Raw genomic sequence first — 17,090 nt, forward strand, 5'->3', positions numbered from 1 at the left:
CCAAATGAAATATAATAAACATGAGAAACTTCAGTATAAAGTACATACTAAAAAATAATGGACCATACGGTCCACCATGCTACACTGGACCGAACAGGCATCCGGTTTACAAGTTTCCTGATGGAACCGGCTAATTTGGTATTGTTCTTACAACATTGCGTTAAACCACCTTGGTCAAATTATCTCATTTACAGTTAAAATCTTGATTTTTAAATTGTTGTTAAACTCTTGAACCTCTTCAAATAATTTTTTGAAAAGTTTTTAATTGTCAAGATTGGGAACTTAAACATTTAGGGATATTTCCGTAGTTTGGTCCACTTAAATGTCACTAAGTGAAACGATGATAAGACTACTATTATGTAGGGTTAGTGACACAGAATTGCCAAAATGATATTAATGGCCCCCTTTGTTAAGAGTTTAGAGAGGTAAAAGTCACTTTTTATATCATTCAACTCAAGTCACTTAAGCATTGTCAAATTACCAAAAATATCTCTGACCATTCAAGTTTCAACCCTAAACAAGGTCAATTTGGAAATTTTAAAGAAGTATCCAACAGCGGTAAATGCGATTATTGGACTACCTAAATGATTTTGTAAAGTGATTTGATGATTTATACATATTTTGACTTCATTTTTTTTCACCTTTTCATTTATTATATTTCTCTTTAATGGAAAGTGTACTAGAATGATACGGCAACCTAAAAATATCATTGAAGTGATAAAATCAACCAATTTAGCATTACAATAGTTACTTTAGAAGATTTCTTATGGTGAGGTGCCTCATATTCGAGATAAACCCTACATAATTTGAGGCATTGCAGTGATAATAGCATTAAGGTGGTAAAATAAACCAATTTAGCATTAGAATAGTTACTTTAGAAGATTTCTTAAGGTAAGGTGCCTCATATTCCTGATACCCCCTAAATAGTTTGAGGCATTGTGGTGATTTGGCTCCACTTAACTGAGCAAAACAAATGATACCATTAGCTATCCGTGCAGAATGCTGGAAAATATTTTTCACATCAAAATATCTTATTCTAGGCTCTCCTAAAACCTAAACAAATAGGTGAAACACGCTATATGAATCATCGTACGGAATCACAGTCGTCTTGCTTTGTTACACTTTGATTAAAAAAAATACTTATCAAAGCCATCCTAAACGAATAGGTCCAGACCGCTTCGAGTCCTTATAATAGGCATAGATCAAAGTAATCTGGAACTAATAGTTCTAGGTCGTTCTGATTCATTACAGAAAGTATAGATCAAAACAGTCTGGAACTACTTCGCCTGAGTGTTTTAAATATCTTGGATAGGTTTATCAGTTACATTAGCAAGAGAGCGGTGCCAGCTTTTAAATATTTGAAATTCTGTGTTTTAAATATTGAAAATTCAGTGTGAGGCACCTGTGTGTGTGTGTGAAGAGAGAGAGAGAGAGAGATTGAAATTTACACCTACAACAAACAATCATTTCTCTCCGTAGTATTTTTTTTTGCAGAAGTCGTCCCAAGCGGCACCTGCACTAACCACAAATAGCTCACATATCCTCTTAAAACTCTGATTTTTTACAACAGCTGCAGAAATACAACTCTTGATAATTTCAAATATTCCTAAAAGAAGAAAAAATCAGTCTTTTCACGAAAGTATTGAAACAAAAGTCCCCTTAGCCAAAACAGCATAATTTGGTAAAATTAACGAAACGCTTCAATTTTCCAAGCTGAATCTGTTACTTCACTGTTTCTAAGAAAGGTACAGTTCGAACATTAAGATGAGTTGTTGATTTATCTTACGAGACAGATTTCTCAATACAAGGCTACATTCTGGTTCTAGATTCCCTCACAAGATTCAAAGAGAGGCAAATTAAAATTACAAGCCTCAAGACAAGCAATATAATCATTACCAAAAGAGTGAATAAACCACAGAATGGATCTGATAAACCTATTCATCTCCCCCTAAACAACATACACTCGTGTCATCGGACCATAAAACACCAGCAAATAACCCCTTTTGATACTGTTAGTTTCAATGATGGAGGGATTAGGGTCTCCCATTTGCCATATCTGCTGCTTAAGAGGCAGCATTTTAGGGGGAGCATGTCATTCAGGAGAACCCCCAGGAACCAGCTGCATTGAACGTGAATCTAGTTAGAATATGGGGGAGATGAAAGGAAAATTTATCAATTTATGGTAGCTGAATTATTGCAGAAGACAAAGAAGCCTTCTTAGCTCAGAAGAATCACAGTATTTTTATCGATTCAGGAAATTTTAGGGTGCCAGGAACCACACAAAAATCAAGATAGTGGAGGTTTGCTTACAATGGCAATATTGTTTCCATTGAGTAAAATCTGTTCAAGTTTCGTTATTCTCCGCCCTTCAGCCGTGATTTCACTAAAACAAAGGGGTACAGAATTAGTATGCATTCTGAGATGGAAATGACAGGAACATCCAAAACTGTCTTCAACAGTATAAAAATTTGAGCTGGTAAAAAGAAAAGAAAAGAACAGACCATTCAAATGCTATCTTCCTATCACTTAAATGCTAAGGCACAAGAGAACTTCTATTTTGTAAATATATTTTGATTTCTCTTTCTTCACTTTCTATTATTCTTTTCTTTTCTATTATATATCAGCTTCTATTGTTAAGTTCCAATTTTTAATTCAAAGAAATAGAAAGTTTTCAACATTGTATTGGAATGTATGTATTCGACCTTGGTCTTTCACAAGAGAATTCCCCACCCTATGACACAATGCGCAGCAGTCATTGGGGATGCTTCTTTTTTTTTTTTTGGGTCAATTTCACTGGGGATGCTTGTAATCTTACAGCGACTTTTTGACAAGCTTTGATTACTATTTAGAAATACAACCATATCCAGATGGCTAGGGCACTCCCATATGTGGTTTTATTTGAGACTGTAGTATTTATCGGTGTTTATTGCCCATGATGGAATGATTTTAGAATCATGCATACAGCAAGTTTTAGTCCATAACGAAGAGGGCTGTGGGAGAGCAAAAGTTGAAAACTAATGTTTGGGGTCACAATCCAACACTTCGCGTATATGTCTATAGTTTTAGGAATATGAAATAAATGCATGTGCTCGTTAAGACAGCAAATATTGTAAACTCAGATTATCAAAAAAAAAAAAAAAATGTAGACTCGGGATTCATGGAAAAGTTTTGACAAAGTTCTACATTAGCTGCCTACCTAACACAACCCACCTCCTTTACCCGGGCTTGGGAAAGTTTAAGATCCTCACCCTGCTCGTTAAGACAACAAGCCCTTAATAGAGTAAAATGGCATATCATGATTCGTACAGCCAACCCCAATTAATTGGGAAAAGACTCTAATGATGATGATGCTCGTTAAGATAGCAGAATAACAAAACTGTGATTCCATCACCACTTTCAGCTATTCCTGTATGCAACAAGAATGGATTTTGTTGCAAAATGATAGAAGTCCGTGTGTAATTTGTGAGGACATGATATCCATCTGTCCATAGTGAAAATTTTATGACAAATGCGTACAACTATTTTTGTCGTTTACAATGTGGCCTGAGGGACCATTGAGAGGTGAAAACTAGTGCCAGAGCAACTCCAAAAGATGACAGCAAATATAAATTTATTCACACTTTAGGATTACCACATAAATGCACATGGTTGTAAAGATAGTAAACAGATAAAAAGAGACAATTCCAGGTGCATTTTTTAGGCAACATATTGTTATGAATTAACTACAATAGAACACCAGCCCCAAGCTCTCGGAAGAAGCGATATCACACTACAACAGGACCTCATAGTTAGGTAGAGAACTGGCCGTGCAAACTCTTAGAAAGCTTTTAATAGTAGACAAGACATCCAAGAAATTTTCAACTTCAACTGCCATTTTCTTATTTTCTAGGTAAACTGCTTTTTGAAGGTACAAATTAAAAATCCACAACCCTCCTCCCACATAGTCACACTTCATTAGATCAAACAAATCACACCTATTAGGAGGTGCGAGTTACTTCAGGTGGAAGACTTAAAAAGGGCAAGAAGTAGGTCCAAAAGGACATGATTGGAAGTAGAGAGAAAATATATGGGGAGTTATGGCCTTATTGAGAGTATAGCCCTTAACAGAGCAAAATGGAGAATAAGGATTCGTGCAGATGGCCCCAATTAGTTGGAAAAAGGCTTTGATAAGGATGAAACCGCAACCGCCTCCCCTCCCCGAGCAATGTTCCAACACGCGGAGACAGCCGCCTAGACAGCAAGGCGGTCGCCTAGGCGGGCGCCCGATAACTACTAGGAGTTCGGAGGGCATTTGGTGTGTGTGTGCATGCACGCGCGTCCATGTGCATGTGATAGAGAGGTCTCACATCGACCACTTAGAGGACATGTTCTTCTTTTTTCTTCTTTTTCACATGTAGAAAGAGAACATGAGTTTGTCAATTGGGGTGGGGTGGGGTGGGGTGGTGTGGGGGCGGGGGGGGGGCGGGGGGTTCACATCAAACATTTGGAGGTCACCTTCTTTCTCTTTGTCTTATATGTACGGTGCGAGTATATAGGTCCATGTGTGTGTCTGTGTGCAAGAGAGCCCTTGCATTGAACAATTGGAGGGTAACTTCTTTATCCTCTTTTTTAGTTCTTATACGTTGAGAGAAAAAGCACAATACCCTATGAGCGAGAGAGAAGGGCCTCGAGCCCTTAGCCATTTTAATAGGCCTTAACTATTAAACAATGGCCTTCCCTTGAGGATCAAAAGAGCATTTGGTGGCCTTCCCTTGAGGATGGCCTTCCCTTGAGGATCAAAAAGCCATTTTAATAGGCCTTAACTATAAAAGGGAGTATGTCTCTCCCCATCTCTCTCTCTCTTAGGAACTCCTCAAGGACCACATGTTTGGGCTTCGTTAGTCTCTATAAGAGTGCCTTAAGGTTTGAAGTGTTAGAAAATATATTGAAACTACCTCGTTGATAACACCACCCAATGTATATCTCTTTGTAAATTAGGATAAGATAAAGCTTTTTTATAGTTTGAATGAGATTAGTATAAGATAAAGTTGTAACAAGTAGTTATAACAAATTCTTATTTTGAAAGCTACAACGCCTACATACGCGTTCAAACACTTGTATAAATATATGGGGTTTCCCCCACGTGAATGGGGGGAAATACATTTTCCATTAAATTGTCAGAAGCCCAACTGATTGCACTCTTGCTATATGTTGAGAAATCAATGGCCACTCCAATATCACTCTCACCTGGTTAACTGAATACTTTTGCGAATGCCAACAGATTTCATCACTCTGATACCATGTTAACTAATGAAAAATGTATTTCACACCATTCACTTAGAGGAACGCGTATGTACGTATTGTGGCCTTCAAAATAGGAATTTGTTACAAGTATTTGAACGCGTATGTACGTATTGTGGCCTTCAAAATAGGAATTTGTTACAACTACTTGTTACAACTTTATCTTATCCTATACAACAAACTAATCTTATTCAAATTACAAAGAGCTTTATCTTATCCTAATCTACAAAGAGATAAACATTGGGTGGTGTTATCAACAATGTATTTTTGATGTATTTGCTAATATGGAATTCATGAGTATATATAATGAGAGCAACGTTGTCAAATTCTCTTCGCTTTGGTGGCCAAAGAGGCCGAAGCCTAGTGCTATCGCTTTGATTAGATTTGGGCATGCTTCGGCCTCTTCGGCCTAAGCAGAGAAATATCTATATAAAATTATTTTTTTATTTTTTTGAAAATTTTTATTTTTAAGTTTTTTTATTTAATTTTATATATTTTTATATATAAATATCTAATTTATTTATATAAAATTTTTTTTTTTTAAAAAGGCTGAAGTATTCCCTCGAATAGGCAGAAGTACTGAATTGCTTCATTTTTCTAACCAAACTGAAAAAGACTCTAAAGCGAATCTGACAACATTGAATGAGAGAGTTAGAGTTTTGAGTTGGCCTATGTATTAGATTAACTTAGTACCAAACATCATGAGTATGGATGGCTTGGAGAAAAGTTTGATCCTAGCCTTTCAACCGCATAATTAGCTATCAAAAATGTGTAGTTGAGATTCACCACCTTTATACCCCTATGTAAAAGAATAATTAAATATTTCTCATTTTTCTTAATTTTATAAATACATAATATTTTCGTCTCATAACTGCACATGGTTTTCCATAATTGTGTGAGGTAAAAAATAAGTGAGGGGTATGCCCCTCGAATCTCTACTCTTTTCGTCACTCAAGAAATCAAATTTGAAATTAAAACTAAGGAGCTTTCTCTTACTACATCTCATCATCTTCATACACTTGTATCATATGGCACACTTAGTGACATACCCTCATGCGTGATCAATGAGATATTAACAACTCAGGAGAAACTTTTAGATCTCTCTTCTAATTAGTTTGAGCTCCTTAAACCATGGGAAATATCAAGCTTGACTACACTAGGCACACACCGCACACACACGCGAGAGCACATACTGACATACATACATGTGGGAGTAGATACACATGTGAACCATAGGAACAAATGCACAAATGACAAACCAACCCCCACAAGGGGGGACGCCAGCATATGGCTAACATGGTGTTGACATCAACAACCATGTGGACATGGCCATGGGGCCCATTGGACATTTGGGACGGATGGTTTGTGTCCTTGGGTGCTATTTTTTAATTTTTTTATTTATAGAGAAATTTTTACCCAAAAAATTCCAAAAATTATTTTAAAATATCCAAAAATCATTGTCAATATTTCTCAACTGCTTTAAGAGGCACAATTCAGTACAAGCACAAAAATAAATGGGAAAATACCAAAAAGGTTTTTTTTATGCAAATATTATGCGGAAGGTCGGTTGGCTCGTGTTTTTTATTTTTCCCATTTTGCCTTTCAGTCTGATGTTAGGAAAATCATACTAGTTCAAATTACTGTTTTTTCTCCCCTCAAATGTAGGGTTGTGACTTTAGGACGGGTTCAAGGCCAGGGGACTTGCGGCTTTGGTCCACAGAGATAACAATCCGAGGTTAGGGACCTCAACTGCTAATTTTGTGGCTTTAGGCCACATAGAGAGAGGTCTGAGGTTCATGACCTCAGACCACCAGTTCATGCCCTCAACTTGCGCATATACCTTTCGTTTTATTTTTTTGCATGAGGTGGGGTAGGGTGGGATCCAAGGGGTACAACTAAATGGGTTTTGACATGTATTGCAATATTGATCTATGGAAGAAACTACCAAAAGTTGGCAAACTTTAGTATGTGTCTAATGCCAGCCCAGGTCTGATGTCCTCAACATCAGACTCTGCATTTTAAGGACATCGGACCAACCTTGAAGTATGCCCAAACATAGAATACAACCCCATGTATAAAACTGGTCGAATGTTAGTAAAATCGGACCAAGAGGCAAAATGGGAAAAATAACAAACCACGAGTGAACTAACCTTGCGCATAATTTTCAAGGAAAACAAAAGCTCGTTTTATATTTTCAAGTTTGTTTTCGTGCCCATGTGTAAATTTGCCTGGTTCTTGAGAACAGAAATTCTCTTTGGAAAATTAGGACCCTCATGGAACTATTCTTCACTGATTGGGCACTCCAATCAGCTAGATCTAGAGCCCCAGGTCACTTTCTCGAAATTAGCCCAACAAGACCCATGATCCACAGCATGTGGCAAGGGCTCATGTTTGGCTTTTATCAAAGCCAACCCAATAGATGACTGAGTCCTAGATTTATAGTAGCTTACAGGTGGACCCCCAAGGACATACATTCTTGGATGCAGGGGTACTCTCTCTAGCACATGTGCATGTCTCTCCTCTATAAATCTGCTTGAGTGAGAGTAGCTTCCCATTTTGCGACTGTCGTATGCATATGTTGTGAAAAGGTCCATTTCGAGGATTTGGCTTCGTGTCCTCTCAAAGCCGATCCTTCTCACACAGGCTTAACACAAAAAATCTCAAAAATATATAGATATCTCGATCCACGTTCAACCATTCTCATAACACATAAATATATCAATCAAAATAATCATGCCTTGGCTCAAATCGATCATGAGGTGATCTCACCAACCCTGACCACAGGCAGCCCAAACCCTTTTCGGCATAATGCCCCTTAAACCGAGCCTCATGATCCGAAGATTTGTTACTCAAGGGACACCAACTTGGAACACTTTGCACAGGTCCGACGAATCATGTCTCGGTCATTCCCACTGTGATCAAGAACCACATAAAATCTTGGTGTCAAGGCCTTGAAAGGCAACAACCCCAACATTCCCACCTTTGTAGGGCTATTTGGTATTTCATGCATTGTGGCGTTTGTACACATGTGTCTTTTCACATGTGTGCACCTAAGCCTACACCCTTTTGATATTTTCCATAAATTAAGGAGCTTTGGCCTATTAGATGAGAGATCTAGAAATTTTCCTTTTACTGTTAGTCTCTCAATGATCAAATGTGTAAAGGTATGACACCAAATGAGCCATATAACACCAAGTGTGTCTTATAACACACTAAGGGTGGGTTTGACACGTGGAGTTTTTGGGAGTGGAGGAACTCTCCCACAAATTATGGAAGACTGCTCTTCCATCACTTTTTATATACGGGGGAGGTCTTCCACTAATGAACTCATTTTAACACTAAAAAAAAAGTTGTGTGGAAGGCCACCCTTCTACTTTACAGCTTCCACACACATGGAAGTGAGATGTTTAACTCCCATTTCCAAAAACTCCAACTTATCAAATGCCCTAAGTGTGTAAAGGTGATGAGGTGTATGAGAGAAATCTCCTTGATTTCAAATTCAAATTTGATTTCTGAAGTGAGAATAACAATGTAGAAATTTGAGGGGTACACCCCTCCCTTGATTTTTACCTTACACAATACATGGGAATTTATAATATGATAATTTTATTCATTTATGGAATTAATTAAATTAGGAAATTGGAATTATTCTTGCACAAGTGGGAATAAGGTGGTGTAAATCTCAATCACAATATCTATGATAGCTAGTTTTGTGATGGAGAGGCTTGAATCAAGCCTCTCTCCAGCCATTGATACCCATGATCTGTGGTCTTAATTCAATCTAGTACATAGGTCAACTCAAAATCCCACCTTTCTCATATATAACCTCTCGAACTCCAATCCAAAGTCACTTTTGGGAGACTAAAAGAACTCCAACATGTGACCCTTGAGGAGTCTTAGAGAGAGTTTGAGAGAGAGAGAGAGAGAGAGAGAGATGGAGAGAGGCACGCCCCCCTTCTCACCTTGGTTATGGTGCATGATACGATGGCTTTCCCTTGAGGATCAAAGGAACATTCGGTAGTCATCTAAGACCATCTTCATTGCTATCCATTGCCATTTACAACAAGGTAATCTTCATTTTGAGTCCTACATTGTAAATTAATACTTACTCCTTACTAGCATGAGAATAGTTGATTTCGATCCCATTTCGTTGAGGTTCAAGGTTTTAGTCTTCTCTTGATCTAAAAACTTTGCTTTTATGTGGTGTTACTATATCCATATTTTCTCACACCATATTAAGTTTATATGCCCCATACACCTCAATAGTGCACCACGCACTCTCTCTCATTTGTGATTGGTGTGCCACATTCTATAGAATTTTGATGAGTTTTGTTGATCATATTTGAGTTTAGCATTCATGCGACAAAATTCCCATCATTTAGATTAAAATTGGACCACATTATCTCACTATTGGATTGGATTGAAACTAAGACCTTAACCGGCAATTTATGATCCCTGATTGGTTTTCCATAGTCTTCAGACTTTGTGCGCAACTTGGTTGTTGATATTTTATTTTGAGTTTGGCATCTTAGTGAGCTTGCGTATGTTAATTGATGCATTTGAAGCCCTTATGTGTATAGATTATTTTTATGTATTTTGGGGCTATTTTAATGTACACATTTGGCCAATCTCCATGTGTTAAGTTGAGTGCAACAAGTAGTGGACCAATTGAGGAGTTTATGTTGCATTCAATTGGGGTGTTCATGTGTATGTAAATTTGTATCATATGTCTACATATATTGCTATAAATTTGGATTAATGGATGTATCTTGTGAGATTGAGTCAAAAATTTTTAATTATGTTAGGTTGGCTGCCAGTATAAAACTTTTGCCACATCTATTTCATGAAGGAAAATTGTTTCATGCGGGCTGGACCGCATTTCTACATATGCGGTTTAGAAAATGTAAAGCATCCATCTTAAAGATGGATGCAAGTAGGTGTTCCATCTAAAAAAATGGATACTAACGATCCAAATGTTTTCTTACTAGAATTATTATTTCTAGTTTTAAAATTTTATTCATTTTTCATATTTATGGTCTCCATGTTAAAGATTATATGTCCTTAAAAATTAAGTCTTAAAATCCATCTCAAAAATAGATTTATCAAGAGGCCCGCATTTCTACCTATGCGGGCTTGGCCGCATAGAAACCGGGTCCTTTCATGAATCCTATGCTAATGTTTGACTGAGGGTATGGCCCTTAATATAGCGGAATGGCGAAACATGATTCATGTAGCCGACCCCAAATTGTTAGGATAAGGCTCAAATGATGATGATGATGATGATGATGATGATGATGATGATGATGATACTTCTTGCCTTCATGCACTTGAAAAAAATATAAAAGAATCTAACAATAAAATGATCAAAATGCCCTTGAAATGTTATAGGGTATTTTGATCAATTTCTTATTTTAGAATTTTTTTTATTTTTCTAAGACGCACCCAAATGAGGTGCAAAACCCTCAAAATTTCAGCACAATCAAATGTGCAAAATAAAATAAAATTCATAGCGTAACGCGATTATATAATTCTTAGCATATTTCTTTTTATTGTTATAGATTTATTTTGGCATGTAAAAAATTATTAGGAAAATGGCGTTGACCCCCTCCCCAAAAAGTTGTCGTCCACTTAAAGACCTATGGATCCACATAAAATAGTTGCCCTCCAAGGCTCCAACTTAATTCTATCGAACCAAATCCACAGTTGCCACCTTTTTGCACATCCAAATTACTGAGATATCCTCATCCTTTCTTTAATACCAATCCTATCCAACTCTCTCCTCCCCCCAGGGGCACCCCCCAGAAAGACCATTTTTGGCCAAAAACCTTCTCTCCTTTTCTCTCTCCTCCCCCTTTCTCTCCCCTCAACACCCACTCTCCAACTCTCTCCTTGCTCTCATATCCTTAATACCTTCATGGCTCTCTGATACCAACCTTTTGCAACTGGTCCTAAAATTCTTGCAAACCCAGCACCACTCACATCATCTCAATGGATCTCTCACACAAAAACCTTTCAAATTGTTCTTCAACTAAATTTTTAGCACTAGAGTTGTTTGAAATGGGTCAGTTTTATAAACTCTAATTTGCTTTCAGTCCACCTTCAACACCTCAATTTCAGTACCAATGGCGTAAGGCCCATTCCCAACTTCCATTTCCTCTCTCTTAAACCTCAAAAGCATTGATCTAAGCCACAACATTGCAAACACCACCTTCCCTTTAGGCAGAAGTGCCTTAAAAGAACTGGCCCATTTCAATGCATTCCGCAATAAGTTCACAGGATCATTACCATATGACTTACTCCATCTTCTCTCTCTAGAAATCCTCAACTTGGGAGTTTCTTCAAAGGCAGTATTCTGGCAAGTTTTGGCGATTTGGCTGGAAATTTGTTTACAGGAAAAATTCCATTAGAGCTTGGATTCTTGAAAGGTTCTCGCTTTTTTGCGCATTCAAATATTGGGTACAGCTTTAATGGAGGAATACCGGCTCAGTTTGGAAAAGTTGCAAAAGCTCAAGTAGTTCGACAAGGTGTTTTGCCAGCTGATATTGGCAACCTTGGTGAAATAGCATCTGTTTTTTGTTCAAAATCCAGTTTCTTGGTGAGGTTCCAGCTAGTTTCTACAACTCGACCTCTTCTCTCTCTCTCAACCTTTCTGATAACCAACTTTCAGGCGAGGTGTCAATTGGCTATTCTAAGCTTAAAGAGCTTACCTTTCTTAGCATGTTGAAAAATAACTTAAATGGTCAAGTACCACAAGGAATGACAAAGCTTTCAACTATGGAATCTCTTCTTCTATGGAACAATTAATTTACAGGAAATTTGCTTTCTCGATTAGGCCTGAATTCGAATCTTTGAGTTCTCGATGTCTCTGCAAACAAGCTTCTGGGGCCTATACCTGACTCCATGTGCCACAAAAACTAGTTTTACAAGCTCATTCTCTTTTCTGATAGCTTCTCCTCTAAGAGACCAAAGAGCCTCACAGAATGAGTATCTCTATGGAGGTTTACATTTGCCAGAAACCGACTTTCCAGCAAGATTCCATCTGGTTTTCACTCATTGAGAAACCTCACTTAAACAGATTTCCTGTGAGTTTTTGGTTCAAAAATGGTGTTTTGGGAAAGGGAGGGAGGGGGATTTTGGTCCAATAAAATAAAGTTGGCGGGGGTTCACAGGGGTTCACAGGCTTTACATGGACCCTAGGGTCAAAATGGACCGATATTTTTTTGTGGAGGGGTATAGATCATTTCCTGAAGTTATTATCACTTAGACACTTACATCTTACTGATAACAAATAACAAGTTGTAACGATGCAAATAAGCAAAACTTGGTTTAAACAACTATTATTTAAAGGGAAATTTATCAAAATACCATTAGAGATGAAGTATTCAACATTTTGTCCAATTGGAACTATTCCAACCCATGACCATGTCTCTTTCCATGGTTATTTTGAAATTACATCAAAATATATGGATAAAGTGTTGAATTGTTCATCTCTCATAGGCAATTTGATAAATTTCCCTTATTTAAAAAACTCCACAGAAAACTCAAGACAAGTGTCTCATACAACTGACATGTGAGTCTTAGTCATAAGACATGCTTGTCTCACAACTTAAGACAATGTTCGGAAATTCTGCCGCCCGACTGCCTAGGCGGCCGCCTAAGCAAAAAAAAATTCAAAAGGTCTAGGCGCAGTCTAGGCGGGTGCATTAGGCGTTTTTGCTTCTGGGCACCTGCCTAGGCGATTTGGGTGGCGCCTGGGCGCTATTGTCTGGCCGCCTGCCTAGGCAGCACCCGTGATAACTTGCGGGCGGCAGAAAAAAACCCTCAAGTGAGGGTAAAAAATGTAATTTTTTCCCCGGGGAAGAGGGTTTTAGGGCGTCTTCCAAATCCCCAATAGAATTCGTGGCCTTTCATGTGAGAAATACCCCTCAAAAACCACGCTTTTGTGATTTTTCGAAAGGTCGATAAATTTTTTATTTTTTCAATTTCTTCCCAAGACGAATGCAATAGTTCATGGGTGGATTTGGAGCTTCTAATAGTTGATTTTGAGAACTTTTGGCGATCCAATAGACAAGGTTTACACCGACATCGATTTGATTTTGATATTTTTAAAGTATTATCACATCATATTTTATTTTATTTTGCTACAACATATTATGTTATGAATCATGTGTTTTTTCTTTTTTTTTTCTTTTTTTTTACGTCATGTTTATATATTTGTAGTTAAAAGATTGATTGTTTGGTGATTTATTGATTTTTTTTCTCACTTGGACGATGAAATTTAGCATATATCGTATTCTTTTATGAGTAATTAATTCCTTTTTTGTACAATGTGCCGTATTTTGATATTCTATTTTTTTGTTTTAGTTTATTTGATAAATAATTGATTACGTGATATCTTAATGGGTTAAGTCTTATTTGAAAGTAAAACTAAAATCTTAAAATGTCTTATATATTCAGTTATTCATTGAAGTCTTATTGTAAAGTAATAGTTAGTGTCTTAGTGACTTAATATATTCAGTTGGGCGTGGAATGCATAACCATGTGTCACATGACATGATGTCCATGTCTGACACCGTGTCCATGTCTGACACCTCAAAACGTGTCAAACACGCTTTTATTGTTACATAGGTTAAAAGCGTAAGTCCTTGTTTGCACAGTTGGTGAATAGCATGTATCCTAAAAATAGGTTCTGTAAATATGATGCTATAGTCCATAATTCAATAAATCACATTAAAAACATTGACGAAGAAAGGTTATTCTTCAAGAGCTACACCCATCCAAACTCTCAATATTTTGATTTCCAAATCAATTAATACCATTAGGAGGTTAATTCTAGCAACTGATACATGAATTCTCATCCTACATCTAAACTGGTGACCAAAAGAACAAGTTTTTCAATTTCATAATGCTTCTTTTGAAAAATCACACCACGAAGCACCAAATTTCTCACATCTTCCACTAATATCTTCTCTCTCTAAAGAGACTCATTCATTGGTTTAACAAGGGCTTTTTGCACTAATGGTTGCTGGAAGTGATTTCGTAAATTTAATTGAAAAAAAGAACATCTACCTAAATGATATTGAATTATTGATTTATTAAAAAGTTATACTATTGGGAATTTGGACCCATGGATATCTTTAGGTTCTCCCCCTTTCTTCTGCAATTTTACCATGAAGTCCTTTACTAGAAGCACTAATATTGTATATAAAAATACCTCTTTTTACCAACTGTAAATACCATTCATGGAGCAGGCCCAGCTCTAATACCATCCCCGGAGCATGAAAACCTGGTTTAGGACAATTCTTTTCTCGACCATTTCAAGTAGTTTCTACCATAAATTGCTATCAAAATATGGCTGCAATTCGATCTTCTGTCCAAGATAAAGGATAATCCTACCATTCTAATCTTTGGGGCTGCTAGATTTACTTTTGGTACCCAAATACTGGAAGGCCAAACTTTTATATTTCAACACTGCCATCTTGCTGTGTGGTTTTGCAACCTTGACCACCACGAAAAGAGTCTAAAACTCAAGATGTACAAAAATTCATTGTTTGAAAGTTAAAAATCACTGCTACGCTAGATCATTAGATGCAATACTACTCCCACTCCATAGAAATAATTTCCCAGGATAAACCAAACGGTAAGAACAAACCCGCAAAATTTGATATCTACTGAGAGTTCAGAAAAAAGAGAGAAAAACTAAGATTTAGGGGGCATTTGGTGAAATCTGAAATCTCTCTCCACAAGGGAGATTTCCAAACAAATCAGCTTCATACCTCCTTGTTCATGAAGCCGCTTTCCCATGAAACAGAAAAGATTTACAACATTTTGTATGGTGGCATGCTTCAAGGAGATTGTCACAGCAAGTGAATTCCCTCGAACCAAACATGGTAAAACAGCTCGATCAACACATTTTTTTTCCTGGAGGGAGATTTCGGACTAAACAAACATGCCCTTAGAATTTAGAGAACCGAGCATTCGTATCAAATACCCACGAGCAATTAAGAACACCCAATAAGAGGTCTCCTAATCCAAAATAAAGCAATGCTTCCTCCTTAATCAACATTACAATATCATAATAATAGCAGTAATAACAGTAACAATAATAATAATAGTAGCAGTGGTAGTAGCAGCAGCAGTAGTAGTCTGTTCCTAAAGTATTTAATTAAATTTATCAAGAAAGAAGAAAAAGACCCCGAAACTTTGTTTCAATGTCAGTACATGAAAAAACAGAAAACGAAGAAAAATAAAATAACAGAGAACCCTAGCTCAGGATAAACAAAAAGGTCTCGAAACATTAAACCAGTTTACCCGTGAAATCCATAATGAAAAACAAAGAGAAACTCACTATTCAGTGACATCTTCCAGGACCATATTGACATAGACATCAAAGCCCCTAAGTGTTCCAACGAGCTCCTTATCCCCTTTCATTATAACCCATATCTTTGATCCAATGCACCGATCGATTAGCTCTGCAAATGATCCCTTTTAGCACTCCACAATTGAAAACAGAGAGAGATAAACAAAAGGAGGGCCTGAAATTTGATACTATGGAAGAGAGAGTTTCAAAAAATGGTTAGAGAGAGAACGAGAGATACCTGATGGGAGAAGCTGAGAAGGATTACCATGGGACATGGTTGTTGCAGTGATTTTGGTCCCCGAGAATCCGCGTGTTCAATTTCTAGGGCTCACCTTTGGCGCTTTTTGGGAGGGAAAAAGGTCACTCTTTTCAATTTCTAGGGCTCCCCCATGGTGATCCATATCATTCGCTCGAACTCGTGACCATTAGAATATCACCGTTCCTTCTTGAACAGTAGAGCAATATGTTGATCCATCGCCGTCCAATCTATTGGGTTACAGCAACAAAACCATGGCAATATATATACAGGGTGAGGTTATACAAGGTGCCCACCTTATACTACTAAGACGCACCTTTAAATTTTGCCATAGTATTGGTGTTACAGACATTATGATGGCTCGAAAATCTATGTTAAACTTTATTTATGAAATTTCATTTTCAAAAATTATGTAGATCGAGTAGATCTATACACTTAAAAATCATTAAAATAATTGGCCCAGATAATTGTTATTATAAGATGAATTGTTTTTAGTATTTGAAATTATTATTATTATATTTATCCATGCATCTTAAGGTTGAGATAATCAACTTGAAGGTTTTACAACTTCTAAACATTATCTTCTATTGGATTTTTAGATGCACCTTACTTTTGTAATATAAGGTTGCAGCCTTGTATAAACCTTTTCTATACATTAATTATAAATAAAAAATAAAAAAAAATTATATAAGGTTGTTATACTATAGAACTAAAGTGCACCTCCAAAATATACTTAAAAAGAGTGTTCTTCAGTCGTAAAACTTTCTAATTGATCATCTCGACCTCAATATGCATAGATTAAAAAATAAAATAAAAAATATAAGTGCTAAAAAGTATACGTATTTTATAATGTCATTGGATTGTAATTTTTAAGATTTTCAAATTTTCTTAGATATGCTCGATTTGCACTTTTTCGAAATTTGAAATTTAAAATTTAGTGTTGAATATGAATTTCAAGCCGTTGTAGGGTATCTAATACTAGAACCACATCTTCCTATGAAATTTAGAGATGCTCCTTACTTGTTTAGTGTAAGGTGTGCACCTTATACAAACCCCACCCATTTTATCATATATATTGCAAGAAGCTCATTAATCTTATGTTATAAAAGTGAGGTGAACCAAAAAGCCCATCAAAAAAGGTTGTTGATGGTGAAAAGTTTAATAATTGATCATCTTGACTTCAAGATGTTGGAT

General features: G+C 36.7%; 1 protein-coding gene across 1 annotated transcript; it reads right to left on the minus strand.

Annotated features, from left to right (window-relative positions):
- Positions 1 to 1,704: 1,704 nt before the first annotated feature.
- Positions 1,705 to 16,167, minus strand: SAD1 (Small nuclear ribonucleoprotein family protein). Its single transcript, XM_006845517.4, has 4 exons — positions 15,879 to 16,167; positions 15,629 to 15,752; positions 2,311 to 2,383; positions 1,705 to 2,119 (listed from the first exon to the last, which is right to left on the minus strand). Exons 1-4 carry the CDS (start codon positions 15,913 to 15,915, stop codon positions 2,093 to 2,095), a joined length of 261 nt encoding a protein of 86 aa, XP_006845580.2. The 5' UTR covers positions 15,916 to 16,167; the 3' UTR covers positions 1,705 to 2,092.
- Positions 16,168 to 17,090: the final 923 nt, after the last annotated feature.

This window comes from Amborella trichopoda, chromosome 12 (genome assembly GCF_054954075.1).
Source record: "Amborella trichopoda isolate Santa Cruz 75 chromosome 12, AtrichopodaSantaCruz75HAP2 v2.0, whole genome shotgun sequence".
Taxonomy (NCBI): Eukaryota; Viridiplantae; Streptophyta; class Magnoliopsida; order Amborellales; family Amborellaceae; genus Amborella; species Amborella trichopoda.

Coding starts and splice junctions, on each gene's coding strand:
- SAD1 (XM_006845517.4), bottom strand. CDS start 15,915: ATGTCCCATGGTAATCCTTCTCAGCTTCTCCCATCAG. Junction 15,753..15,878: donor TTCTCAGCTTCTCCCATCAG/GTATCTCTCGTT, acceptor GATCATTTGCAG/AGCTAATCGATCGGTGCATT. Junction 2,120..2,310: donor ATGGAAACAATATTGCCATT/GTAAGCAAACCT, acceptor CGTTCAATGCAG/CTGGTTCCTGGGGGTTCTCC.